Source organism: Mesoplodon mirus (assembly GCF_964341445.2).
Source record: "Mesoplodon mirus genome assembly, chromosome: 18".
NCBI lineage: Eukaryota > Metazoa > Chordata > Mammalia > Artiodactyla > Ziphiidae > Mesoplodon > Mesoplodon mirus.
Window position 1 is genome coordinate 7,383,724 of NC_138994.1, and position 27,968 is coordinate 7,411,691.

At 36.6% G+C, this 27,968-nt stretch overlaps 1 protein-coding gene across 6 annotated transcripts in view; it reads right to left on the reverse strand.

Annotated features, from left to right (window-relative positions):
• GPATCH8 (G-patch domain containing 8) overlaps positions 1-27,968 on the reverse strand; it is a 104,419-nt gene that overhangs the window by 55,945 nt on the left and 20,506 nt on the right. For 3 of the 6 annotated variants that reach the window (XM_082605075.1, XM_082605072.1, XM_082605077.1), the window contains exons 2-3: positions 23,324-23,398; positions 14,775-14,847 (exon numbers count right to left, since the gene is read on the reverse strand). Coding sequence is in view for 1 of the 6 variants with exons in the window: in XM_082605072.1 (XP_082461198.1) it covers positions 14,775-14,847; positions 23,324-23,398 (148 nt within the window). In the remaining 5 variants the exon portion in view is untranslated. Of the gene's footprint in view, positions 1-14,774; positions 14,848-17,164; positions 17,183-22,314; positions 22,350-23,323; positions 23,399-27,968 lie in introns of all 6 variants that reach the window. The other 3 variants (XM_082605076.1, XM_082605074.1, XM_082605073.1) reach the window with 2 other exon arrangements.

The window sequence follows — 27,968 nt, forward strand, 5'->3', positions numbered from 1 at the left end:
TAAATTTTAATGTTCTACCTACAATTTGGTGATAATGAAACAACCCTATTTACAGATGGAGAAAATTATTACCAAAGTATTACCCTCAAATCCTTCCCATGTTATCATTCCATTAACAAAAGAGTGACCACTGAGTTTGAAAAGCAAGGTTATACAAATGTTAAATCCAAGCCAAAAGAATGAAGCATACTTTAGCAAGACCTTCTCCAAATTAAACATATACTACAAATCGTCTAAGAAAATTAATTAAGCCTAAGCAAAACAGAATAAATTAAAATGCTTACTATTTTACTATTACTGTCATCTGGAGGAAGACAATAGCACCTATGTATGTGTACTGAACAGCAAGTTATTAATCCATAGTATGTCAAATTTGTAACAGATGAAGTCCACGTGGAATGTAGGAGTAAATTCAGAAAGTCAAGTAGATTGAAATTACTCAAAAATCCTCCTTATTTCCTCTGAAGTCTCTGCTAAAAAACCCAGAGATCCTAGGTCATCCACAGAAATTTTCTTTTCCAGTTCTAAAGTCTATGATTCCATACAACTTTGAGGGCATTTTTGTCTCCTCTTAGCTCCTACTTATCAAATATTGGTTTAACCAGTGAAAGTTTATATTTTCAACTATTTCCACCTGATTGGACTACTCTAATTACAATGAAATCACTGTCACTCTATACTCTGTATTTCTAATTTTAAAAGTTTCTTGGACACTCCACTTTCTTGCCAAAGTAAGAAACCAGTTTCCACACAAACCAATTTCATTTTAATCATGCAAATTAACCTAGGGCAAGAAGTCCATAATAATGTAGGAAACAGTGTAAATCAGGCTAAGATAAGACTATACGAAAAATAAATAGCATTATACTAATTCAGACTAAAAATTACTAATATATTTTGTATGAGCAAAAGAACCAACTGTCTACCCTACTTACTACAGTCAAGGTAACATTCTTAGAAGCTTATTTTATTCATATGGTCCAAAGCAAATTATTTAGGGAGCTTGTTTAAAATACTACTTCCTGAACCCCACCCCAGACCTGCTGAGTTGTGCTGGTTGGGAATCCACATTTACCAAAAAAAAAAATATATATATATATATATATATTTTTTTTTAAATATATATATATATATATTTTGGGGTGGGCTGTGTTGGGCCTTCGTTGCTGCACGCAGGCTTTCTCTAGTTGCAGCAAGCGGGTACTACTCCTCGTTGCAGTGCGCGGGCTTCTCATTTGCGGTGGCTTCTCTTGTTGCGGAGCATGGGCTCTAGGCACACAGGCTTCAGTAGTTGCAGCACATAGCCTCAGTAGTTGTGGAATGCAGACTCTAGGGCACACAAGCTCAGCAGTTGTGGCTTGTGGGCTCTAGAGCGCAGGTTCAGTAGTTATCGCACATGGGCTTCATTGCTCCACGGCATGTGGGATCTTCCCACATCAGGGATCGAACCCATGTCCCCTGCACTGGCAGGCGGATTCTTAACCACTGAGCCACCAGGGAAGTCCTAGGAATCTACATTTTTAACAAGCACCCAGGGTGATTCTGCTACACACTAAAGCTTGAGAATCATAAGTCTAATGGAAAAAGTACTGGAGTAGAGGTCAGAAGACTTATAAACATAGCTACTATCCTCAGAAGTTTGACTATGGATAAACACTTAAGTTTCTCAATCTATTAAGTGGCATTATCTCCACTCCATGTATTAGAGAGGAAAATGAGATAGGATACAGGTATAAAACTTATATACCATCATGTTTAATTTCCCCAAACAACTCCCAAATCTTTGAAAAATTTGGGTATACTGAGGTTATAACAAGGTCACACCACTTACTGGTTGCAGAGCTTGAATTTAAACCCAGGTCAAATTTCAAATGAGGTCATAAAGTGGTAACCTGTGAATCAAATATGGGCCTTGTTCCCAAATATGGGAACATGTTTTGTTTATCTCAGATTATTTTAAACTTTGAGCCAACGTTTATCAATTAGTAAATGTCACCAAAATATCTGGATTTCTGGTTTCTTGTTTAAACAATTCAGGTCTGGCAATACCGGAGACTCTACTCGTACACGGTAACAACGAGCATGAGCTAGCTGAGTGGCAGTTACTCCTCTCTAGACATGGCACAACTCACACCACTTCCTACTGTCTCACCCTCAGTGGGCTTCAATTGCGTATGGTACCACCTGGCCCCAGCAGGCATCAGAGTTTGCAATTCCTACTCCTGAGACTGTCCTTTGTTCCTTCCTTCTGAGCTCCCACTAGATTTTCTCTGTAACTCTCATTTGGTAGCTATCTACTTCACAGGTTTGGAAAGACTGAGAAAGAAAAGATTGAATTTAAAACTAATAAACCACATTTATAAATGAAAGATGATATTATTTTTTTCCCTTTTCTAAATGTACAATCCCATTACTTCAAATTTTGGTAGCCATTTTTAATAAACAATTTTTAGTTTTTTTCTTTATTAAAATATATTTCTCAGAAAACATACTTTTAACTTTGTGTTCTTATCATGTTTACATTTGGTCCTACTTTTAAATACCAGTGTTTCTTATGGAAGAATGTGGAGATTCCATGTATCAACTAACAAGTATAGTTGGGCAAATATTGATATAGTTGTTTGCTTCCTTATTCGCACAATATGAGATTTTTCACTTGTTAAATCATTCAAGAAATAAGTTGAAATTCTAAGTTAGGTTGTTCAATTCTCTATTAAGCCCCCACTGTACCTTTAACTTCACAATTATGATATTATACTGCATTGCATTACATTTATTTGTTACATTCGTGTCTATATTAGACATGAGCCTCTGGAGGGCAGAGGCTATATCTTATTCATTCTTCAACTCTTTTTTTTCTTTTTGTGGTACGCAGGCCTCTCACTGTTGTGGCCTCTCCTGTTGCGGAGCACAGGCTCCGGACGTGCAGGCTCAGTGGCCATGGCTCATGGGCCCAGCCGCTCCGCGGCATGTGGGATCTTCCCGGACCAGGGCATGAACCCATGTCCCCTGCATCGGCAGGTGGGCTCTTAAAGTAAGTCTTTAAGACTTACTACAGACCTGCACATTCTAAAGATTCAATAACTGTGTGCAGAATAAAAAACATATGAAAAGCAACAGAGAATACATAAATGCCTAGCAATTATTATCATTTAGGAGTTTATAGTCTAATGAGAGTTAAGAGATACATAAACACAAATTATACAAGGTAGAATATTTAAAATGCCACAGGAGAGAAATATAAAGTATAAGAAAAAATAAATGAGGAAATTATAGTATGAGACAGAAATTACAGTATTTTCTTTTCCCCTGGAGATCAATTACCAACCATCCTTAAAAATGTGGCCAAGGTTCTTACCACTCAACCTAGCCTCAAGTTTCTAGCAAATTTATACAGATTTATATTTATCATAAACATATATGACCACTTCAAGTGTCCTAAGAAAAAATATCACATTCAAAGCTATCTCCAATTTTTTCAGCCAGAATAACTATTGTATATTTCAATTCTGCAGTACTTTATTTCTCACCACCATCACATTTCTCCAGGAGACAGAAGTAACCCACCACACAGCACTGAAGTACATTATAGATAGCATACTGATTAAAAGCATAGGTTTTGGCAACATGATTCTACCACTTATGCTGTAAGATCCTGGGCAAAGTATTCCTTAGAATGTCAATTTCCTCATCTGTAAAGCAGGAATACCTACCGCAGAGAGGATTTAAATTAGACTGTACATGTGCAAGCACTCTGTAAACACTTAATAAATGCTAGCTATTATAAAGGATTAACACTAAACCCAGTGAACAAAGGCTTGCTAGTAAGACACATGCATGAACTGACTGTACATTATGCTTCGTAGTTGACTTGTTTTATCATCCTTCATAACTATACTTTCCTTTCCAGTTCCATTGCTATCACTCTATTCTATGCCCTTATCAACTCATACCTAGACAGCTTTCTAAATGGTTTTACATCTTCATCTTCAGACATACTTTGGCTAGACCAGTATTTAACTTCTACCACCAATGTCCTCATTGCTATAATGGAAAGAACAATAGATCACAAATCAGAGAATTGGGGACTGGGTTTCAGCACTTTGGAACCCTAAACCTAAATTTCTTCATCTGTAAAATGAATTTCAGACTAAATTAGCTTTAATATTTCTTCTTGCTATAAAACTCTATACCTCTCTTCTGATCAAAAACTGCCTTTGGCTTACAAAATAAAGTTCCAAATTGGAGCAGCATTAAAGCCTTCCACATTCAGTGTGGTAGTTAGGAGCATGGGTTTTGGAGTCAGAAAGACCAAGGTTTGTGTTTTGATACTGTCGTTTACTGGTACCTTATTCTTGAGCAATTTGCTCAACTTCTCTAAGCCTCAGTTTCTTCCTCTGCAAAATGAGAATAACAATAATTATCTCATAGACTTGCTTTAAGAATTAAATGAGATATCTGTTAAGTGCCTAGGACAGAAACACTCAGTAATATTAGATTTGTGCCTATTTGAACCAACTTCCCATTACTGCCTTCTAGTTATGGTCTCCAGACTGCTCCTGGAGACCTAGAACCCTGCTTCAAACAAATAATTGTGGTTTTTTCCCACCCTCTCTTTTATACATTAAGGTTCGACATTTAAAAAATATGTAATTTGAGAGGTTCTTCTGCTTTTAAAATGTATGAAATGCACCGCCCTATGGGCATTCTCTGCTCCAGCCAGCCAGGCCTACTCTTTGCCAACCGTAATCACTGTGTATACATCAGTATCTCCTTTCTTCGGTAATACCTATTCCTCCCTCCTCAAGACTTCATTGCGAAGTCTTCCCTAGTCATTCATCCTTACAGAATTTATTCTTCAGCTTTCTTCCACTTATCTCCTAAAATAAATGGTAAACTCTTTGAGAGTAAGGGCGGTATCTTATAATGTCATGTATATTCTTTATTACGGTCTCTTGAACACAGTACTTAATAAAAGTGCAACTAATTCCATGTAATTCTTCACCAGCGATTGCCTCTTTTAAAGTAATCTACCTTGATACTGTGCAAACTGCTTCTATAACTAGTTCACTCTTTTCTTAGAAAAAAAGTACTAGAATGATAAAATAGCCTTTTATACTTACCTGTTCTAAATCTTCATTAGTAAAATTTGCTACTTCCTTTCTGGTTATTTTGCTATGAACTTAACGTATATTTAATGTCTTCTGATTAAATAACATCTTAACATATAGTTAATGTCTTTTTTTTTTCTTTTTTTGCAGTACGCAGGCCTCTCACTGTTGTGGCCTCTCCCGTTGCGGAGCACAGGCTCTGGACGCGCAGGTCCAGCGGAGAACAGGCTCCGGACGCGCAGGTCCAGCAGCCATGGCTCACGGGCCCAGCAGCTCCACGGCATGTGGGATCTTTCCGGACCGGGGCACGAACCCGTGTCCCCTGCATCGGCAGGCGACTCTCAACCACTGCGCCACCAGGGAAGCCCGTTAATGTCTGTCTTTAAATGTGACGATCCCTATACTGAGAAACAAGTAGCCTATATGGCATCTGAATTCACCATTTCCCCTCCTCCACTCACCCAATCCCTTTTCCTTTCTAGTCTAGCCCTAAAACCTAGACTTCTTACTAAAGACTGACAATTCTGACTAATTTTGTTTACTAACTGGGTGCATCTCTTTTGTTTATATTAACTAAATTCCATTAAGATAGTCAGAGGTTGTATAGAATCTGTATCTTACTGAATTTGATACATGAATTATTAAAATTATGCTTACCTTTGGCAATGTGTAAAGACTGCATAGCTCATTTAAGTAGCAGGGAACAGAGGCCATTACAGCTACAGGTTCCTTCAGCTAGACCAGCAACAAGTATAACTAAGCCTTTCTGACAATCCATACTCTTTTGATTTGGGGGAACTACATGTCTGCTGTCCCCCTCAAACCTACTCTTATTTTCAGTTATCAGCTTTTTCTGAGAAGGGAAAAGATATAAATGTATTGGGTTGGCCAAAAAGTTCCTTGGGTTTTAAAGTAAAAATAAAAGACAAATTTTTCATTTTCACCAAGAACTATATTGAACAACGTATTCACCCTTTTGTTCCACTACCTTCTGCCATTTTCCAGGCAACTTCATAATTCCATTGTCCCAAAAAATTTTTTTAATTAATTATTTTTTTATTTATCTTCGGCTGCATTGGGTCTCCACCGCTGCACACGGGCTCTCTCTAGCTGTGGCGAGCACAGGGGCCACTCCTCGTTGCAGTGCACAGGCTCTAAGCTTGCGGGCTTCAGCAGTTGTGGCACGCGGCTCAGTAGCTGTGGGTCACGGGCTCCAGAGTGCAGGCTCAGTAGCCGCGGCGCACGGGCCCAGCCACTCCGCAGCACGTGGGATCTCCCCAGACCAGGGCCCGAACCCGTGTCCCCCGCACAGGCAGGCGGATTCCCAACCACTGCACCACCAGGGAAGCCCTTCCCAAAACGTCTTATCTTTTTAAGCAAAGAACTGTTCCAGGTGTCTTTTACAGTTTGCCAGGGAAATCAATTTTTTTCCACTAAGAGAATTGTGTAAAGACCAAAATAAATGGAAATCCAAAGGTGCAATGTCTGGTGAATACGGCAGATGAATCAGAACTTCCCAGCCAAGCTGTAACAGTTTTTGCCTGGTCATGAAAGAAATATGCGGTCTTGTGTTATCCTGATGGAAGATGATGAGTTTTCTGTTGACCAATGCTGGACACTTTTCGTTGAGTGCTACTTTCAGTTGGTTTAACTGGGAGCAGTAGTTGCTGGAATTAATTGTGTGGTTTTGCGGAAAGAGCTCATAATACAGGACTCCCTTCCAATCCCACCATATACACAACATCACCTTCTCTGGATGAAGACCGGCCTATGGTGTGGTTGGTGGTGGTTCATTTCCCTTGCCCCACGATCTCTTCCATTCCACATTATTGTACAGTATCCACTTTTCATCGCCCGTCAGAGTTTGTTTAAAAAACGGTACATTTTCGTTACGTTTCAGTGGAGAATCGCATGTGGAAATATGGTCAATAACGTTTTTTTCACTTAACTTATGTGGAACCCAAACATCAAAGCTATTAACAAAACCAAGCTGCTGCAAATGATTTTCAATGCTTGATGTGGATATTTTGAGTATGTTGGCTATCTCCAGCACGGTATAATGTTGATTGTTCTCAATCAATGTCTCGATTTGATCGGTATCAACTTCAACTGGTCTACCCAACCATGGAGCATCGTCCAGTGAGAAATCTCCAGCACGCAACTTCGCAAACCACTTCTGACATGTTTGATCAGCCACAGCACCTTCTCCATACACTGCACAGATCTTTTTTTGTGTTTCAGTTGCATTTCTACTTTTCTTGAAATAATAAAGCATGACATGCCAAACATGTTGCTTTCCCCCCCTCTTCAACGGTAAAATGGCTACACAAACATTCACCAATTTTGGTAAGTGTTTTTTAAACGCACGCTGATATGACAGCTGTCACCTAAAATCTAACAAAACTGCTGCAAATGAGGTTAAAGACAACCAGCACTACTAGAGCCCCCCCTACAGAAACAAATGAACGAAGCTTCTGGCAAACCCAATACGAACAGTGATGTCAACGTTAGGCTTACACTGGAACGGCAGAGACTCAGCAGTTGTGTGACCTTTCCAAAACGATTTCTTCAGTTATAAAATGAGCATACTAATATGTACTTCATTAAGTAGGACATGCAGAATGCTTACATTCTAGATTTAGCACCTAATACATACTGAGTTAGGTGCTATTTCCTTTTCCCAAAGAAAAACCAATTTCAAAGGGAAACTAAGGTAGAAGGACAACTCAGCTTTTACAAAGACCCTATCCAGAAAATTTATCTATGTCATCAAAATATTAAAGGAAAGCTATTTTCTCCTCAGCCAAAGAATGACTTTTCTTAGGAAGTTAGGTTTTAAAGATCAACGTTCTAATTTAACAATAAAGTCTAAATTGTAACACCACATATTTCTATTGTATTGAATTCAAATCTAGTTTTTCTGCAGCCATAAAATGTAGTAGAAGCACCGTTGGGGTTTAGCTAATGCAGGGTTTACCCAACTATATTAACCATTTGTTCGCCAACTGAAACTAGAGTGGGAGTAGGGACACGTGCATAAAACCAAAGAAACCAACTCTACTCTGCTTTGATTCTGCCTATTCTAAGTCTTTTTCAAAATAATTATTTTCCATATTTTTAATAGTAATACAAGTATATCATATCAAATTTTAAAAGAATACAGTAAAAAGCAACCCACTTTCCCTTCACAGGCTGCCTTAACAAAGATTTTTTTCTGCATAGTCAAGCAAATAAAAAATAAATATATAGGCAGACCCCACAGAATGTACCCTTTTAATATTTCACAGTGAAATGCCTCAGTTCATCTTTCTTGACACAACATTTTCCAGCCAATGGTTTCATACAGTAAAATTTTTATCTTTCAATCTCAAAAATCTAATTCAACATTTTAAGGAAAAGACAAGTGAGAAATCTGGAGATACATCCACATACAACTTGTAGGACTTTGGGAAAGCTGCTTAAGTATCAACAAAAGGTATGGACATGTTACTACATAGAAAGCAACTGTTAACAACCATAGTAATTATTTGGTAATCAGGAAGAAACGTTTAAGTATTTTATACCTTAATTTTCTAAAACAGCCAGCTATGTTTTAGAAATTGGTTAGGGGTTGGGTTGATGTGTAAGCCATTTAAAATAATGGTAAATAGGTTCCCAAATAGGGTTTTCATACAGAAGGTCTGATTTTCAGGAACAAAATAGTGATTTTTAAGCAGGAGGTATATATCTATCTGCCCACGTATACATGTATATGATATATATCATTTAACACAAGTGGTAGTTTACTATAATACACACTATTCTGCACCTTGCTTCTTTACTTAATGTATCTTGGAAATTGTTCTATACATATTGAGTATTAAAGCTGCATGGTTTCCCTTTACCCATTTTAGTATCCTATTTCTTCAAATCTAAAATGCCATTAGGGCTCCCCTGGTGGCGCAGTGGTTAAGAATCCACCTACCAGTGCAGGGGACATGGGTTCGAGCCCTGGTCTGGGAAGATCCTACATGCCGCTATGCAACTGGACTCGTGTGCCACAACTACTAAGCCTGTGCTCTAGAGCCCGTGAGCCACAACTACTGAGCCCACGCACAACAACTACTGAAGCCCATGGGCCTAGAGCCCATGCTCCGCAACAAGAGAAGCCACCGCGATGAGAAGCCTGCGCACCGCAACACAGAATAGCCCCCACTCGCCACAACTAGAGAAAGCCCGTGCGCAGCAGCGAAGACCCAATGCAGCCAAAAATAAATAAATTAATTTAAAAAATTTAAATGCCATTAACCGTAAAACAGTTTTATGTGCCACTAAGAAAGAAATTTAAAAAGCTGCCAATTATAACTATAATGCCATTAATAAGGTGTATCTGATTTTATCTTTATTAAAATATGAAAAACTGTCTTAGAATCAAGGAAATATGGTAGACTATTTCCAATCTATCACAGTGATATAATGAATAACTTCAATCATACATTATTTTGTGCATTTCATGAATAAGTTAAAGATAGATAGATAGATAGAAACAGAATTACTGGATCTAAGGATACATGTATTTTAATCTTTAAGTAATTCAAATTGTTCTCCACAGTGGTTTTATCAGTTTATAGTCTCACTGGCTATAATGTAAGAACCTTTTCTCCAAAATCTGACCAGGCTAATCTTTTTTTTAAGCCTTTTCCAAGCCAACAAGTGAAAAATGATATCTCACAGTTTAATATGCATTATCTCTAATATGAAAAGGATTGAGAATATTTTCAAACACCTAAAGGTCATTTGCATTACTTTTCTGTAAACAGTGCTCATATTATTTCTCCCTTTCTATTTAGGTTATAAGTCTTTTACAAACTGATGATAATAAATACATAAGGAAATCTGTCCTTTGTCTGTAATGAAATATTACAGATACTTCCCCCAGTTTGTTTTTTTCTTGTTGTTCTGTTTTTTTACCTTATTTATGATGAAATACAGTCAAATTTACCCCCCCCCCTTTTTTTTGCGGTACATGGGCTTCTCACTGTTGTGGCCTCTCCCGTTGCGGAGCACAGGCTCCAGACGTGCAGGCTCAGCGGCCATGGCTCACGGGCCCAGCAGCTCCGTGGCATGTGGGATCTTCCCGGACCGGGGCACGAACCCATGTCCCCTGCATCAGCAGGTGGACTCTCAACCATTGCACCACGAGGGAAGCCTTATCCTTTTTTTAATGTCTTCTGGGTTTGGAGTTTAACTTAGAAAAGTTTTCCTCATTCTAAGATTATTTTTAAAATAATAATTATCCCATTGTTCATCTTAATGATTTCATGATTTCATTTTTTACATTTAAATATTTTATTCATCTGGAATATATTTTTGGGTAAGGTATGACAGTGGGGATCCAACTTCTTTTTTCTGGGTTGCTATCCAGTTGTCCCAACACCACTGCTCAGTGACTGAGGCTCTTTCAGATGTTCTAACTAAGAGCTCAGAATTACTGAAACAAACACCAAAATTAGGGGCTTAGGACCCTACAACATATACAGCATTAAAAGCACAGATCTGGGAGTCAGATATCTAGTATATCATATTAAACTACTACTGTTACAAATTCTGGGAAATAGAGAGTAGCAAGACAGAGGCTTCTCTATTTATGATTTTTATTATATTTAGGTTTTTGATAAAGACCTAAAGATGGATTATCTCAAATTCAGTTAAAATATCTAAATATACACTATACATCAGAGGTGTTAATAACAAGTAGCATTTATATAGTGTTTTACAGTTTGTGTAAAGTGACTTCACTTAGTTTACTTTATCCTCATAATCACTCTGTGAGAACAGAGGTAGAGATTTTAATCCCATTTATTGCTGAGAAAAATAATTCAGTTATGGCAACTTGTCCCTTAAAGTAAGTGGCAGAGCCAAACTCTAACCTAAATCTTACGTTTCCAAATGCTGCTCACACTGCCTCATACCCTACACCAAGTACTTTTAAACAAAAATAAAAGAGAATCCCTACTCTCAAGGAACTTGAAGCAATTTGTCAATTAAATATTCAATTGATCACATACTAAAAAATATAAAACATGGCCCCTGGCCTTAAAAAACCTTCAAAGGTGTACAGTAAGTTTAAAAAGCATGACTTGGGGGACTGGAAAATAAGCCTGAAGAGCAGGAACGATGTCTTATCTACTTTGCCCATGGCTTATGCTATTTACAACTGGTATAACTAGAATAGGTTATTAGCTCAGTAAATGCTGGTTGTCTGTTACTGACTGAACCCTCTAGACAGCGTGAAATATGAAATAAAACCACACCTCATTCATTTTTCTCAGGTGCTAAACTTTTCTTTGTGACCAAAAAAATCAGCCAAATCATCAAACGGCTTAGACAATATAACAAAGGAAGTTCAGGCACCACTTCTGGGCTACACCTACTTACCTATTTCATGGCAAAATAAAGATTCTGAGCTACATTCCATTCCATTTCAAAGCTGCCGGAAGGTTATAAAACAATTTCAAGAATCAAATCCAGCTCAACAGCCACAAAATACAACTATCATTTGCTGTTGCTTTATTCCAAATTAAACACATCCTCTGCCTCTAATAAAAAATTGTCCATAACAATTCTCATCAACAGGCCTTTTTTTTTTTTTTTTTTTTTTTTTGGCGGTACACAGGCCTCTCACTGTTGTGGCCTTTCCCGTTGCGGAGCACAGGCTCCGGACACGCAGGCTCAGCGGCCATGGCTCACGGGCCCAGGCGCTCCGCGGCATGTGGGATCTTCCCGGTCCGGGGCACGAACCCGTGTCCCCTGCATCGGCAGGCGGACTCTCAACCACTGCGCTACCAGGGAAGCCCAGGCCTTTCTTAATGTTGTTTCCTTCAGACATCTTGTCAACATATCTTTTCTACAGGTCTTTTGTTTTTTTAACACTAATAATCACTTACCTGCCACACACAAAAGTTCCTATTTTTTTTAACTTTTGAAATATTTTAATAAATACTAGGGGAGAGCAAAAGGTGAATAATAAGGGAAATTCAAGTACAAAATTAAACCCACTTTACAAAGTTTAATTTTCTATTGTACCACAGATAATTTTGCTTCTGAGTTGGCATGCCCTATTCTCCAACCTATCCAGTGACAAGTTATACACACTGTAGCCCCAGGGACTGGCACCCTTTGTGAAAATCTTGCATGGGTTGAAATAATTTTTAAACATCAACAAAAAAATCCTAAAAAGATCAGGTTTAAATTTAGTGGATGGTTGCATGTTAAAAATGTTAAAGCCTTAAAATCAAATAAAAGGAACTAAAGGTTGACAATAAACGACTAAATGCAAAGAACTTACAAAGCCATGAGCCTAGAAATGATTTGCAGTGACTCTATACAATAGTAAGGAGGCATGATTTTCAGTGGAGCAACAGGGCTTTCTTCAGTGGTTATTTATAGAAAAGGTTTGGTACAATGAAAAAAATCAGTCATGAATTACCTCAATATACCATAAATGTGGCTATATTCTAGGTCAAATCATGTGGGTATTATAGAAAGAGCTATGTAAGAGAAACCAGCACAATGCCTGCACAATGTTTAATGTGACACTAAAAAATAAAAGAGCCATTTACAAGACAATTAAAATCACCCCTTAATATTGGCAAAAGAATAAGGTCCCATTCTTTTTGAAGGGTAAAGACTGTACTAGCCATTCAAGGCAGGTGGGTTTTTGCACAACAATGTGAATTTAGTAAACACTACTGAACTGTACACTTAAAAATGGTTAAGATGGCAATTTTATGTTATGTGGGTTTTGCCACAATTAAAAAGAAAAAAAAAAGATGGGCTTCAAATTTCCCTGTTATTTTAAATAAATAATGGATTTATGAGTTATTGAGTGCTTATTACATGCCTATCACCATAGAGATGAAGGTGAAATATGGATAAAACCTAATTTCTCTTTTCAAGGAGCTCAAAGTTTAAAGAGAACCAAATTCAAAAGTGTTCTTAAAATGAAACAATAATAATAATTTTCCATCACCCCAAAATAGGTGAGTATCCATTTACCTCACCTTTCTTAAACTCACTGTCTGTATGTCTCTCACTCTCTTTCCCTCTGCAGGTTCTAGTTGTACTTTAAAGTCTCTGATGCGTACAATGAAAAATTCTAGGATTCAAACAGATTTGCTAGCCCCTATGAAATGCCCCCCAGTTCTACTCCCTTGTGTGCCTGAACAAAGAGAGTAACAATCAGCAATGCTCCTGGGAATCTCTGAAAAGGAAGAGAGGTTTCAAATAGTAGGGAAAGATCGAATCCAATCTTCAGACTTTATTCTGAACTATCGCCTCCATTCAATTCAACCCAACACTTAACTATGCAAACCACTGGGACTAATCCTATCAAGAAGTCATTTCTACTTTAGTCCCGATTACCCTTTCTCTCTTCTGGACTCTTACAAAATCTATGGTCTATGCCATACTAATTGCTCTCAACTGTAGAGTATTCTTTATATCGTGTGCAATAAGTTCTTGCGCCACTGGAAAACAAGTTTAATGGTGATCAAATCTTTCTATCTGTCCAAAAGAATAGGTGAATGCTTAGTAATAAATATTAATTTGAAATATATTTTTTGAGCATTTCCTTTGTGTTAGCACTGGATAGAATTTGTGGATGTAAAATATAAAAAGCAAAGGTTTTAAAGACTGAAACATCCTGCTTCATGCCCTGTCCTCTTGTGCCCCTTAATATACACATTTGAACTGATCAGACTTCCCATTCAAATTGTGGAAATTCATTTCCCAAATTCAAAGAATTAGTCAACAGTAGTGCCCCTCTCCCCAAAGATCCCTTTATACAACAAGACCCTCCATGACCAGAAGTAGAAGTGCAATGATTTCCATCATTTCTGAGGTACTGTTCACATCTGCAAAGAACAAACAGTAGCCCTTGAATATGAGGGAGCTAAAAGGTGAATGGAGTTGGTTGGTTGGTTTCCAACTAGCAAGAACTCAGAAGCAGAAATGTTAGTATTCTGTTATCCAAATGATTAGTATAATTAAAAGAAAAAATAAATGCAATGGAAACTTTAAGCCATACATTTCCCAGAGACTGATCTGAACTTGAGAAACAGCCTCTCAGAGAACCCTAAGAAGCCTCTGCTTCCATCTTATGTTTCATATAGGTTAATTTTTCTCTCTACTACTACATGGATTCTGATTACAGAAAAAGAACCAGGGCAATCACCAGCTTCAGGGAGAATTTGGGAGGGCAAAAATTAAACTCTGCTGTTGAATGGTTTTCTTTATAATACTGAAGCCACGATACAACATCACTAAATAATACAAAGAAAGCACACTCCAATACTATGTACTTCATTTACTTCACCCACCCATCACCTCCACCCACCCATCACCTCCACCAAAAGAAACTTAAAACAGGTTGAGCCACACACAGTATGTCTGATCTGAAAGTATTCATGACATAGCAGCTTACTCTTGCAAATTATTAGCTTAATAGTGATTTAAAATACAGTCATAGGAAAAATAGACTATTCTAGGGAGTAAAAGGCAAGTGGGAAAACCCAAACACTTTTTACAGAAAGACAACAAATATACTCAGGCATAAGATCTGCCATCAGAAACATTTTCTTTTTCTTTCTTTCTTTTTTTTTTTGGTATATTTAAAAAACTTACCCTGAAGAGATTTTCCCAATCCCTGGCCCAGCTTCCACCCATGTTTCTGGAGTAAGCGATGTCCAATATTATCCTGACAGACAGAACAGAGAGACAAACCAAAAATATTCCAATAATATATTCTTCCCTTCCTAGTGATATTTAAACAGGTGATGAACAAGAGATAATTCTACATATATGCATGCAAAAAGGTGCTAATAATAGGGTAAATGTGCCCAATAAAGGGGGCATTAATGTAAAAAGAAATACTGGCTAGTATTTTATATGGGAAGAACATACAGGGTAAGGGTCCTTTCTGATGGTGTGCTGGGCAACTTTTGTACATAACACTTTTAAAAGGAGAAAAAAGGGAAGGGGAAAAGGGGAAGAATACATTTATGAAGTTTAAAACTAACATTAAAAAGCATAAAATCAAGGTACTTATACAATCATATCCACCACCTAGACAGCACCACTTTATAAGTTTTTTAAAGAAAGTCTACATTGTGTTTAGTTATTCTGCTTATGTGTCAGGCTTTCATGATACAAAGTAAGTTGTAAGTGTAAGACTGCCCCACCACTAGAAATGAAAACACAATCAGAGCAAAATCCAGGCTAGACTTGATTGGTTTTTTAATATATATATAAAAATATAAATATTTAACTAGCATGCAGCCAATATTAAACTGAAAAAAGTGAGGTTAGTAAAATAAGAAATTAAATTGATTAAACAGAAAAAAATAAAATGAGCTCAAGCACAGACTGAGTGATGCATTTCAACATGTAATCTAACAAAAATACTAAAATGTTAGAATGAAACAGGCCTAGCAGTAAGTTAACAGTAAAGAACCATTAGTGCATGTAGGGGAAAAAAACCAATATACATAATGTCTCATCTTCCTAGGAGCACAGTGGAAAAGATCTTTCAATGTAAACCACATGAAAAAGACACCAGAAACAACAATTAAATGTCAGCTTTTGTGTAAGGGTTCAAGATCTTAGAAAATTCTGCAGACCTTTGTCCAATTCTTTGCTTTTTACAAATACTGCGAAGTACAGAGACAAAGCTAAAATAACCATTAACACTGTATCAGATAAAATGATGTTACTCATTCAAAAGAAAACATTTAAAAATTTTAAACATGAAGTGTTCTGTATGCATTAAAATGTAATTTATAATATTAATTGGGTATCACCATTTGAAAATAATCTCATATTTCCTGAAATCAAATTATGAAGTCAACTAAACCAATTAGTCTCTGAATTAGAATCAAATCTCATATTAAATTGCTTTTTATCTTCCAGCTCCATATTCAACGGTAAAATGCTCTTCGGAGTTACAAAGGAAAGAAAAAAATTATTTCACTATTATATTCTCTGACAGTAAGTTACAAAAGGAAGATTAAGCCTCCCCAATGCTCTGTTTAAAAATTTAAAAAAGGTCAACTTCCTTCTATGAGTTTATGACAGGATGCCAACTGGAAAACTGGGCCGAATTTCACTGATCAGAGGAAGAAAGATCAGGATACTTAAAAAAAAAACAAAAATGTGGCAAATGATAATGAGAAGTCTGTTTCTAAAACAAAACATGCAATTGTTTTTTTTTTTTTGCGGTACGTGGGCCTCTCACCGCTGGGGCCTCTCCCGCCGCGGAGCACAGGCTCCGGACGCGCAGGCTCAGCTGCCATGGCTCACGGGCCCAGCCACTCCACGGCATGTGGGATCCTCCCGGATCGGGGCACGAACCCGTGTCCCCTGCATCGGCAGGCGGACTCTCAACCACTGCACCACCAGGGAAGCCCCGAAACATGCAATTGTTTTAAATGTATATATACAAAATCATTACTGTGCACAGAAGGTCACTTAGAGATTATTTTTTGCTAGCAACTGAGAGAATGAGAAAATGCTACAGCTATGTGTAATCCCAGTACAGAATGCCTAACTATTTATAAATAACTTTATTGTTAAAAAAATTTTTGTAAGTCTTAATACAAGTAATGTTAGCAGAAAAGGAAGATAAAGAGGCCTTTATACTACTACTGTGGAAATAAACTTACCTGTACATAAAATCATTGTTTTACATCATTCTAACTCCTACAACTGAATTAACTATGGGAAGGACAAGGATAGCAGAATGACTCTAAGATTTTGTAGCTGATTGAAGTATTGTTTAATTTTTTAACAGACTAATTTTGTAACTATACTTGGCACAGATTTACGGTATTAAACCATGCTGACAAAAATTGTTGTCCCTTTTTTTAATTTAAGAAAACTCAATCTTTTGGCTAAGTGGAGATGAGACATTATGCTGACTGTGTTATATTATGAATGCACTAAAATAAACAGACAGATGAAGCAGTATGCTATTTCCAAAAGCAGTGCAAGTGGAGTGAAAGCATTTCCATACGAACCTGGCTTTAAAAACTGGGCTGTCAAAAGAACAGTTAAATGTAACACAAAGTAAGAAACTGTCCAATCACTAACGGTCTTTTTTTTTTTTTTGTCTTGTTTTCAATTCACTGCTTGCAATTAATGTATTTATTAAAGAAGAGTGAAAGCATAAGTAAATTCACGAGTCAAGACCAGCTGAGAGATTCAAGAGCAGCGTGTTGTGACTGACAACAGTGAAAGGAAAAGCAAATGTTAAAGGGAGAAGGAGGAAAAAGAAAAATTTAGGGTTATACACATTAGCACCACTTTTACAAAACCACTCAAGATGGCTGTCACCTTCTCAAAAAAAACTACTGATACAAAATGGCAGTGGCATTTCTCTTCTAAAGCTTTAGGTGAAAACTGTTCTTGAATTAAATCTACTTCCCCAAGTATGTACAGGGAATGAACTGTCAGGGGTTATATTAAAATTATTAACATGCCACTCTGTGTCCTTGCAGTTATAACAAACGCAACAAAAATAATAGGCATATCTCCCAGAAAGTCTTCCCCTCACCAACCTCCTAGATTAAGTGAATGACTAATACAGAAAATCTAAACCTTTCCTATCATTTCAGCCTATCTGCTTTTGGAGGAAAAAAGGCAGTTCTGTGACTCTGGAGAAACGACTAGTATTCATTATGGTCCTTTTTCTTACCAGAAAAAGAAAAAAGTTTTATAAACACTAGTCAAAACTCCAACAGGTTTAAGGATGATGGGTAACACAAGAAAGGCACACCAAAATACCTTATAACAAAGTAGAACAAAGCAGACTTGTCTAATCTGAAGTGATCAAAATGTTCATTGAACTTTCACTGTGAAAGAGCAAGGGATTCAATGGCCAGCCTGTGAAAATCATTAATCTACTCTCTCTGGTTAGGTTGCCAATTATTCCCGTGAATGTTATAACAGTAAGCTGCAGTAAATAATTTGTAGCCCAAACAGGTAATCTAGACCTAACATAGGCAATGAGTACTATTTAACTTCTGAAATAGTAACAATTTACTATTTTGGTCACTATAATAGTGACTAAAAAACTTTCAGTTTTTTATTTTTAAATAAAATATATAATTTGCGATTTAGTTATAATCTCATAGAAGCAAAAATAAATAATAGATTTTATTTTTTCTTTTTTAACACAGCCTGGTTTGTGACTAACAAAGGGGCATGTACAGTGACAGGCTGTTTATAATTTAAATGCACATGGAAGAAATGCAGGGAAATACACAATTAATAAAGCAACTGAACTTTGCCCAAGGGAAGTAGGCAAAAAGCTGGTTTTCCACAAGATTCATAGAGTTCCCGCAACCCATTTGTTTTTTTGTTTCAGGCCGTGTGGCACAGCCTGTGGGATCTTAGTTCCCCGACCAGGGAATGAACCCAGGCCCTTGGCAGTGAAAGTGCAGAGTCCTAATCACTGGACCGCCAGAGAATTCCTCCCACAACCTATTTGTTAGTCTCTGTGCCTGAGACTCCAAAAATGGTGGCAGTGCGGCATTTTCTTTGGTTAGGCATGAAGTTTTTCTTAATTTTGGTTAAACTATGAAGCTGACCTAAAAACGCAAACTTTTTTCACCTACATTACCTAAATTGGCCTTTACATTTTTTTGTATTTCTAAACTTAAATGTAAATTAAAGTGCCATATTTTAACCCTTTGTTCCTCTGTATTATATGTGTGAAAAAGATTTTTTTTTTTTTTTTTTTGCGGTACGCAGGCCTTTCACTGTTGTGGCCTCTCCCATTGCGGAGCACAGGCTCCGGACGCGCAGGCTCAGCGGCCATGGCTCACGGGCCCAGCCACTCTGCAGCATGCGGGATCCTCCCGGACCGGGGCACGAACCCATGTCCCCTGCATCGGCAGGCGGACTCCCAACCACTGCGCCACCAGGGAAGCCCAAGAATATAATTTTTAAATGGGAACATCATTGATAGCAAGAAATGTGTATTATAAACAACTACCAATATGCTGAAAACACAATACCAGCCAAATAACAAAAACAAAAAACCAACTCATTGTTTCATCCATTCCTCGACATTTTTATTAATTAAATACCAAGTAGAAAACTTTCCCAGGAACTTTGCTCCATGAAGCTGTACACCACCAGAGTAACAATGATCATTTTGGCAACAACACCACCAATCTGTATAATGGGAGCCTGCCAAAATACAGATTAAAATTTACTTCACCGTGTGGGGCTGATTCCACGTTTTTAATAGGGAATAGAATATCATGTCTCAAGAGAAAACTATACTACAATTATGTCAGTGACTAGATGAATACTAATTCCACACTGAATTTTCTTTTAGTTGACAGCCACATTCAATTTACACCATTTAGCTCATTTTCAACAGTGACAAAAATGGCAAGTCTCTTGAGTGGATTGTAAGCTTTGCTGATTGTGTATTAAAGACTAAGCAAAAACCAAGTGCTACTAGGTGAACCCATGCAAACAACAAGTTGTAAAAATTCCCAAAACAAAAAAATCTATAGCTCACTACAGATGACACAATGAAGACTAGAGAGAAAAGCCATATAGTAATGCTACACCATTCAGCTCCAAGAAGCACATTATTTATAGTGCAGTCCACATATGGTCACTGCTAAATGTCAAATCAGCAGTCTTACGGAGTTACAGTTTGGAACTAGTGGAGTCCACAGATCTAAACAGATATGCAACAAGACAAAACCCACTTATACATATACTTCTAAATCCCTAGATATGCAAAGGAAACATCAGCAACTGGAATTTGAAAACTTAACATTAATTTTTAAAACCTGCTCGGTCAACCTGACAACTATACAGACAGAATTTTAATCAGTCAGGTAGAACAAAGGCCAACTAATGGCTGATGTGTAGTTTTACTTCCAGCTGCAACAATGACAACATATTTTATGTCTATGGTGCAGGCATTTTAACTTTTGGATAGCTTATAATCACTCTCCCATCTGATTTCTCATCTTCTTTCTATGATAAAGATCATAAAGGACCATATATCCTAAATCACATCAACCAATTCTTGGATCTATGGTAGAATCCTAGACTGGGCTATGGTTTTAGATTAAGTTTTATTTGTTTTCTAAATATTTTATCTTTAAGTATATAGAGGTCATAATTATAGCCGGGACCTAAAAATCTCATAAAGCAATAACTTAAAATATAAGTTCTAAAAGTTTTTTGTAATGAGGGTAAAATATTAATACTTTCTACGTTCCTTTAATTCAGATAATCAAGTTGTCTGGCAATTCTTTAAAAATTTTCTTAGAACAGTGTTTTATTCTTTTTTTTTCAGTGTTTTATTCTTGACCAGAAATTTCACTGAAAGATATCTGGTTGGCTGAAGTAAAGAAGGGAAAATAAAACTTTATAACAAAGATTATGAAATACTTTACAAATGCTGGATTTTCATGTGTTTTAAACATTTCCTGATTGAAACAAACACCTGTAATCATCTCAGGAACAAAGCTAAGCTTCAGAAGTTTACCAAAAGCATAATGCATTATCACATCTTTGTATCTCATTTCCCATCTTGCTGGTTCGCAACAAATTTACCCTATTACAAAACAAAAGGACCTTAATCCTATACTCACAATAACCCTTCACAAGGGCATATTCTTGGCACAAACCTGTGCAGAGACTTCCTCGGTTACCAGCTGCTGCAGATTACCTTTGTTAGAAAAAAAAAATGACTAGACCTTTAGCTCCTGCAATGATCTGTAGACTCCCAAAGCTGCATATTTCCAGCCACTTTTGAGTTGCATGCTGTAGCAAAACAGTCAGCACCTCTCAATAGATATTGCTGCAGAGAAAGATTTTAATTCAGCAGAGACTCTTTCTGTGTGTTAGAAACAACGCCATTTACCCCTAAGAACAAGATAGCTCAACAAGATAGCCAGCCAGCCAGACATATAACTAATATACACTTATTTGGTGAGCATTCCTAAGGTGATAGGGCACTTGGGGGTTACTACACTATTTTGATGCCAATCATTTGGGGACTTCCTTTTAAAACTTTAAATTTATCCCCAAATTATTTAGTAACAGAAATAAAATCCCTCTCTTTTTGTCCCACTTCCATCTAACACCATGTCGGCTATGAAGCTCCTCCCCGCTACTACCTAAACTACCACATCACAAATAAAGCATATTTTAATGTGTTTCGGGAGTAAATTTTCATTGTAAGTATAACTTATTAATATACATCTCTGAACATATAATTATTCATAAAAAAATAAATATCCAGTCTGAGTACTATATACCATTTGCTATTTTTAGTGGAGAAGATAATAACCATTTAATAAATATGGCATATATCAATTCCACTCCTACTTGTTGAGATTACTCAGTCAGACTGAATTCTGATAGTGTTCTCCCTATGACATGTGCTGGAAAAATTCCTGGTCAGTGTGAGAGGAAAAGGAGCACTAGTCCCACATGCCAAAGGAATGACTTTTCCAAAAATCTTTAAATGTAGCCCTAAAAGAAGGCTTTAAAAATGTTAAATATCATTTAATTTACTGCTTTTAAAAAAACTTTTTTTAGTATAATAATAATGACTACTAGGCTGCAAACTTAGTCTAGCTAAATTTCCTGCTACTGCTGAGTCAGAGTACCCACAGAATTACAGCTTGTAGAATATTAACCAACCATGTACCTTGTAGAATATGGTACTTCGGCCTTTCTTCTGACAGCTATCTGTTCTTAAACTCTTACCCAAAGAAACATTTAAATAAAATGGAAAAATTAAATTATTTTTCAAGTACAAGGTATTGACCTAGCTAGCCTACAGATTTTATTGTAAAACTCTACCTTGTGATAATTCCCAAGATGATATAAAACAAGGCAACAACTTCAGTGATTTTTAACTTAACAAAGTGGGCTTGGCATTTTATCCTTAAATCAAAACAAGACTGGGCTTTCAGCACATCACGTGTGAATTCTCCCTCTGCAGCATTATCACATGCGTCATCAATTACTGCCATGCCTAAGTCTAGCATCATGCCAGCACATTAAGACAGAGGTACTATATGCAGTGTTCACTGGACCAGAAGAACAGAAATAAGAAGGGGAGGTGGGGGAGAAAGAAACCCTAGAGAAGAAATTAAAAAAAGGCAGACCGTGCAATACAAACCAGATCATGGCTGCTTAGCTAATATGGGCCAACTGCTGTGGAAGAAAAATGTCGAACACCCCAAGTTGTGTAAATTTCTATAAACATCTAAACACACACACAAACACACACAACACCAACCTAATTAGGAACATAAATATATGTTGATCCTTTACTATGGTACAGTTACGAAAATAAAAGCTAAAGTTAAAATATCTGCTCTCTAAATTGCCTTATTTTCCTGAGGGAGGAGGAGAAGCTAGTGTTTCTTAAAGGGAGAAGGGGGATGTCTTGACTGCTATAGAGATTCTCTCTTTGATGATTTTTCATTCAAGTTAACCAACAACTTCCTGAAACCCTTATTAAATACGTAAACTTAAGCACAAATATTAAATACTGACAATACTGACAAGTTTAGACATTTTAACAATGGGCTGTGTAATCTGAAAATAAAGGGCTTTTCAAAATAAAAATAATGTTCAAAAGTTAAGAGTCAGGAAAATAAATCTCCTTGTTCTGTTGCTTTGCATCAATATTTAAAATTAAGTTGTGTGAAAAGATACAATCAACTTTTGACAAAAACCAGACATCTCAAGCCACAGAAACCAAAATTACCATGTTTTACAAGAGTCTGGTAAATAAAACACATTAGTCCTTAACTGTTCCTAATGGAACATTTCACACATGATTGTGTTGCCCAGGAAATGTGAAGCTATTTAAAGGATCAAAATACATTTTACTCCTTTATTCAATTTACAAAAACACTAAACTTCAACTTGCTATCTTTAACAGGATATCAGTATGGGTCAAAAATGATATTTTTCCATCGAAATTCTAAATTGTTTCTAGATTCTTCACTGATTTCCCAACATATTAAATATTAGATTACAACCCAAACTCTACTTGATTACTGTAGGGCATGCAAGACCTCTAAACTGTACTATAAGTTATTAATAAGTTTAACTTCATTCACATCAAGTGTCACACGAACACTACCTATCTGTGACCCAAAATTAAGCACTGATCTTACCGATTCTATAGGCTTGTCAAGTGATGCTTGTTCAATTTCCAAATGTCCTTCTTCATACTGATCAAAGTGATTACCCTGAAAAAACAAGACAAGTTATTTTTTCCGAAAGCAATAAATGCCAAAATTATTAGTAAAACTAATCAAACTAGGGGTTATTTTAACTTTTCATTCTTTTTCTGTAAACAAACTATGCCACAAATTCAGACTTTCTTAAATTTATAAAAACAATCAGAAGTCTAGATCTAATAATGTGAACTCGTCTTCCTATGAGGAACATTGAAACTGCTAACTAAAACATTATCAACCATTTGGGCTCTCAACTCTTTTGTAGACTGACTATATTAGGAAGCCTGCAGAATCTTAAAAACAAAGGGCTGTACTGTGTTTTACTTTTCCTAAACAATCTTGTGCTACAGAAAATAAACCCTAACAGTAGAATGCAAATAAAATCTGTATTACAATACTGTTCAATGTTGACAACATTGCTTTTAACTAAAACTGCTAAAACAATCAACTTTAAATCATCAAGTTCTAACTCCAAAGTTTCAAGGAATTCAGAAACACAATCTCTTGACACAGTATCCCAAATATAGCTATTCCGCTAATGATCTGCCAAAAGAGATAAGCATGCCTGTATAATGCCATATTTGACCACAATCAAGCAAGCTGTCACTGCAACTAGAATAAGTCAAAACAGCTCAATTGAGGATAGGTGCAGACAACTAGGAAATTCTCTCTAATCCTGGTTTTCTCTGCTCCATGAGAAATGAAGAGCCCATAATTTGGCTTTAAATCAGAGTATCAATTTTCCGGTTTCCTTCGTGTTACAAAGTAGACGGCATGAGGATTTGTGAGTTCTGAACTGACCTAAGTCAAAAGACTAAAGACTTCAGTCTAGCCTAAATTTAATTCAGGTGTGGAGTGGTATGACAACTTGAATGTTAACCTAACCAAAAATTACTTTGCTTTTTCAAAGTAAAATTGCAGTTGAAAGAATAAAGTTTAATGATAGCAAGCTCTAACATATAGTTTGTCACACCGTATCATAAACATTAGGTTACTTGTTTCCCTCACCAGAATGTGAAGTCCCTAAGGAGAAGAATGGTGGTCTTGTAGTGAAGAAAAAGTTCTGCAACTAGACGGTGGTGATAATGGTCGTACAACATTGTTAATGTATTTAATGCCACTGAACTGTGCACTTTAATATAATTAAAATGAAAATTTTTGTTATGTGTATTTTACCACATTAAAAATAATAAAACTGTGTGCTAGAGTCTATCCAAAAAAAGAAAGGAGTAATAGGACAGGAGTGGGGTTTCCAAAGACAAAAAGCTAATCTTAAAAATGGAATAGGATTGGGCTTCCCTGGTGGCGCAGTGGTTGAGAGTCCGCCTGCCGATGCAGGGGACACGGGTTCGTACCCCGGTCCGGGAAGATCCCACATGCCGCGGAGCTGCTGGGCCCGTGAGCCATGGCTGCTAAGCCTGCGCGTCTGGAGCCTGTGCTCCACAACGGGAGAGGCCACAACAGTGAGAGGCCCACGTACCGCAAAAAAAAAAAAAAAAATGGAATAGGATTTAAGAGTAGGTATTCCTTCCAAGAATAAGAAAAAGCAATCATCAACAAATACTAAAATGTGAAAAAATAGCTATCAATCTTGAAAGTCTGTCTTAATCTTCAATATTTTGTCCAACGATCTCTTTAAAATAACACCTACCTCTTGGCATTTTAACTTCTATTCCAACATTTAAAAGTTTAACAGTTACTTTAAAAGGTGTTAATTGCAAAGTACAGCTAAATTCCTAAATAATAAATACCCAGATAATAAGATTAACTCAAACCTCACAGTATTATAGAACACCAATGTCCAGCCAAATCTCATAATTCTCTTTCATTCTATAGCTTGATATGATCTAATTATAAAAGAATAATCTTGGGCTTCCTTGGTGGCGCAGTGGTTGAGAGTCCGCCTGCCAATGCAGGGGACGCCGGTTTGCACCCCGATCCAGGAGGATCCCACGTGCCGTGGAGCGTCTGGGCCCGTGAGACATGGCCGCTGAGCCTGCGCGTCCGGAGCCTGTGCTCCGCGGCGGGAGAGGCCACAGCAGTGAGAGGCCCGCGTACCGCAAAAAAAAAAAAGAATATCTCCAACTACCAACAATAATTGGGTACTATTTTTAAAATAATTAAATCTTTAGAGTATTTAACTTAGGACAACCGTGTTTCAAATCAAAAGAGAACTGCTCCCAAATTTATCACTATCAAAAATGATATAATAAAAGCACAAACACTTAAACAGATATTATTAGTGAACTACCAAGTAATTCTACAAAAAAGAAAATGCCATCTGGGAAAACCCATTCCAGTTCATCCTTAGTACACGATAAATAACTCAAGTTTTTCCAAATAGATCATGAATCATTAGCAAAATCTTTTTTTCGGTGGCCGAACCGCACGGGATGTGGGATCTTAGTTCCCCGACCAGGGATTGAACCCGGGGTGGCAGTGAAAGCGCAAAGTCTTAAGCACTGGACCACCAGAGAATTCCCTACAAATTACTGTCCATAAATACCAGATTATAAACACAGCTAAGTTTTCAAATCATTCTGCATCTATCTAACACAATACAAAAGAGCATTAATAATACAGTTTGAGTCCAGGAAAAGATCCATACATTTATGTTTTTTTGAAGTACAGTAGATTTACAATATTTATGATTAATTGATCGACAAAGGTTCAAAAACAGAGAAATAAGTATTTTCAATATATGGTGCTAGAACTAGGTATTCATATGCAAGAAAATGAGCCTCAATCCATACCGCACACCATAATAAAAATATAACTCAAAATGTATCACAGACCTAAATGTAAAACCTAAAACTATAAAATTTCTAGAAGAAATATACAGGAGAAAATCTTGGTGACCTCAGGCGAGACAAAGATTTCTTAAGATACAACCCCAAAAGCACAATCTATAAAAGAAAAAATTGAAAACCTGGACTGGGAGAAAATATTCACAAATCTCAAAAGACCTGTATCCAAAATACATAAAGAACTCTCAAAACACAATGATAAGAAAACTCAGTTTTAAAGTAAGCAAAGATTTAAACAGACATTTCACCAAAGAATATATATAGATGGCAAGCACTCAACATCATTAATCATTAGGGGAATACAAACTAAAATCACAAGGTGATACCACTATGCACCTATTAAAATAGCTTAAAAAAAAACCCAACAATGTCAAGTGCTGATGAAATTGCACAGAAACTCTCATAGATTGTTGGTGGGAATGTAAAATGGTACAGCCACTTTAGAAAACAGTTTGGCAGTTTCTTATAAACTTAAACATACACTTACCAAATAACCCATCAATACTGTCCCTAGGTATTTACACAAGTAAAAGGAAAAACCTACATTCACACAATACCTGCCTGTGAATGTCTGGAAACTACTTAAATGTCCCTCAACTGGGAAATGGATTTAAAAACTATGGTTCACCCATACAATGGACTATTTTCCAGCAATATAAAGGAACAAACTATTCATATAAGCAACAACATGTATGAATTTCAAACACATTATGCTAAGTGAAAGAAACCATACTGAAGAAGTTGTGTCATTCTGTTTATACAGCATGTGGAAAAAGCAAAATTAGAGAAAAGAAAACTGACTGGTGGTTGACGGGCTGTAGACTGACTGTGGTGGTGGCTACATTATGATACATTTTTTTAAAGTATTTATTTATTTATTTATCTATTTACCTATTTATTTATTTATTTTGGCTGCGCCGGGTCTTAGTTGCCACACAGGACTTCTTAGATGCGGCAATATGAACTCTTAGTTGTGGCATGCATGTAGGATCTAGTTCCCCAACCAAGGATTGAACCTGGGCCCCCTGCATTGGAAGGTGAAGTCTTACCCACTGGACCACCAGGGAAGTCCCCTATGATACATTTTGTTAAAACACAAACTATACACATTTAAAATGGGTAAATTTCACCTATAATGGAAAATAATCTGAAAAAGAATATTTATATGTATAATTGAATCACTTTGCTGTACACCTGAAACTAACAACACTGTAAATGAACTATCCTTCCATTTTTAATAAATAAATAAATAAATAAAGTGGGTGAATTTCACTATATCTTAATTATACTTTGATTTTTTGAAAAAGGGTGGGAAAAGCCAGTATTTCTACATTTCCACCCTTAAAAAAAATATTTTTAAGCATTAAAAAAGCTTAAATCCTATTCTGTAAACACACTATAGTGGTAGTTACTTGCATCTATACATGTGTTAAAATAAAAATCAATATTACTCTATGATAGTTTTTAAAATTAAATAAAACAAAGTAAAAAAACATGCATAGACAGCTCTAGAATACATACGAGGCTGATTCTAGAGGTTAACTCAGAAATCTAAGTGTCTAAGAGACAAGAGATGAGATGGAGGCCCTGTTTTTAACTGCATGTTTTTTCTTTTGAATTTTATACTTAACTACTCTAATACTCATACCCTAACAGAAATCATAATCATTTTGTGTTTACCTCTCAATATTTAAAATGAAAGCTATATGTATTTTTGAATCAATACCACTTTAAAATAGATTTTAAAATACTTCCCCAGGGGCTTCCCTGGT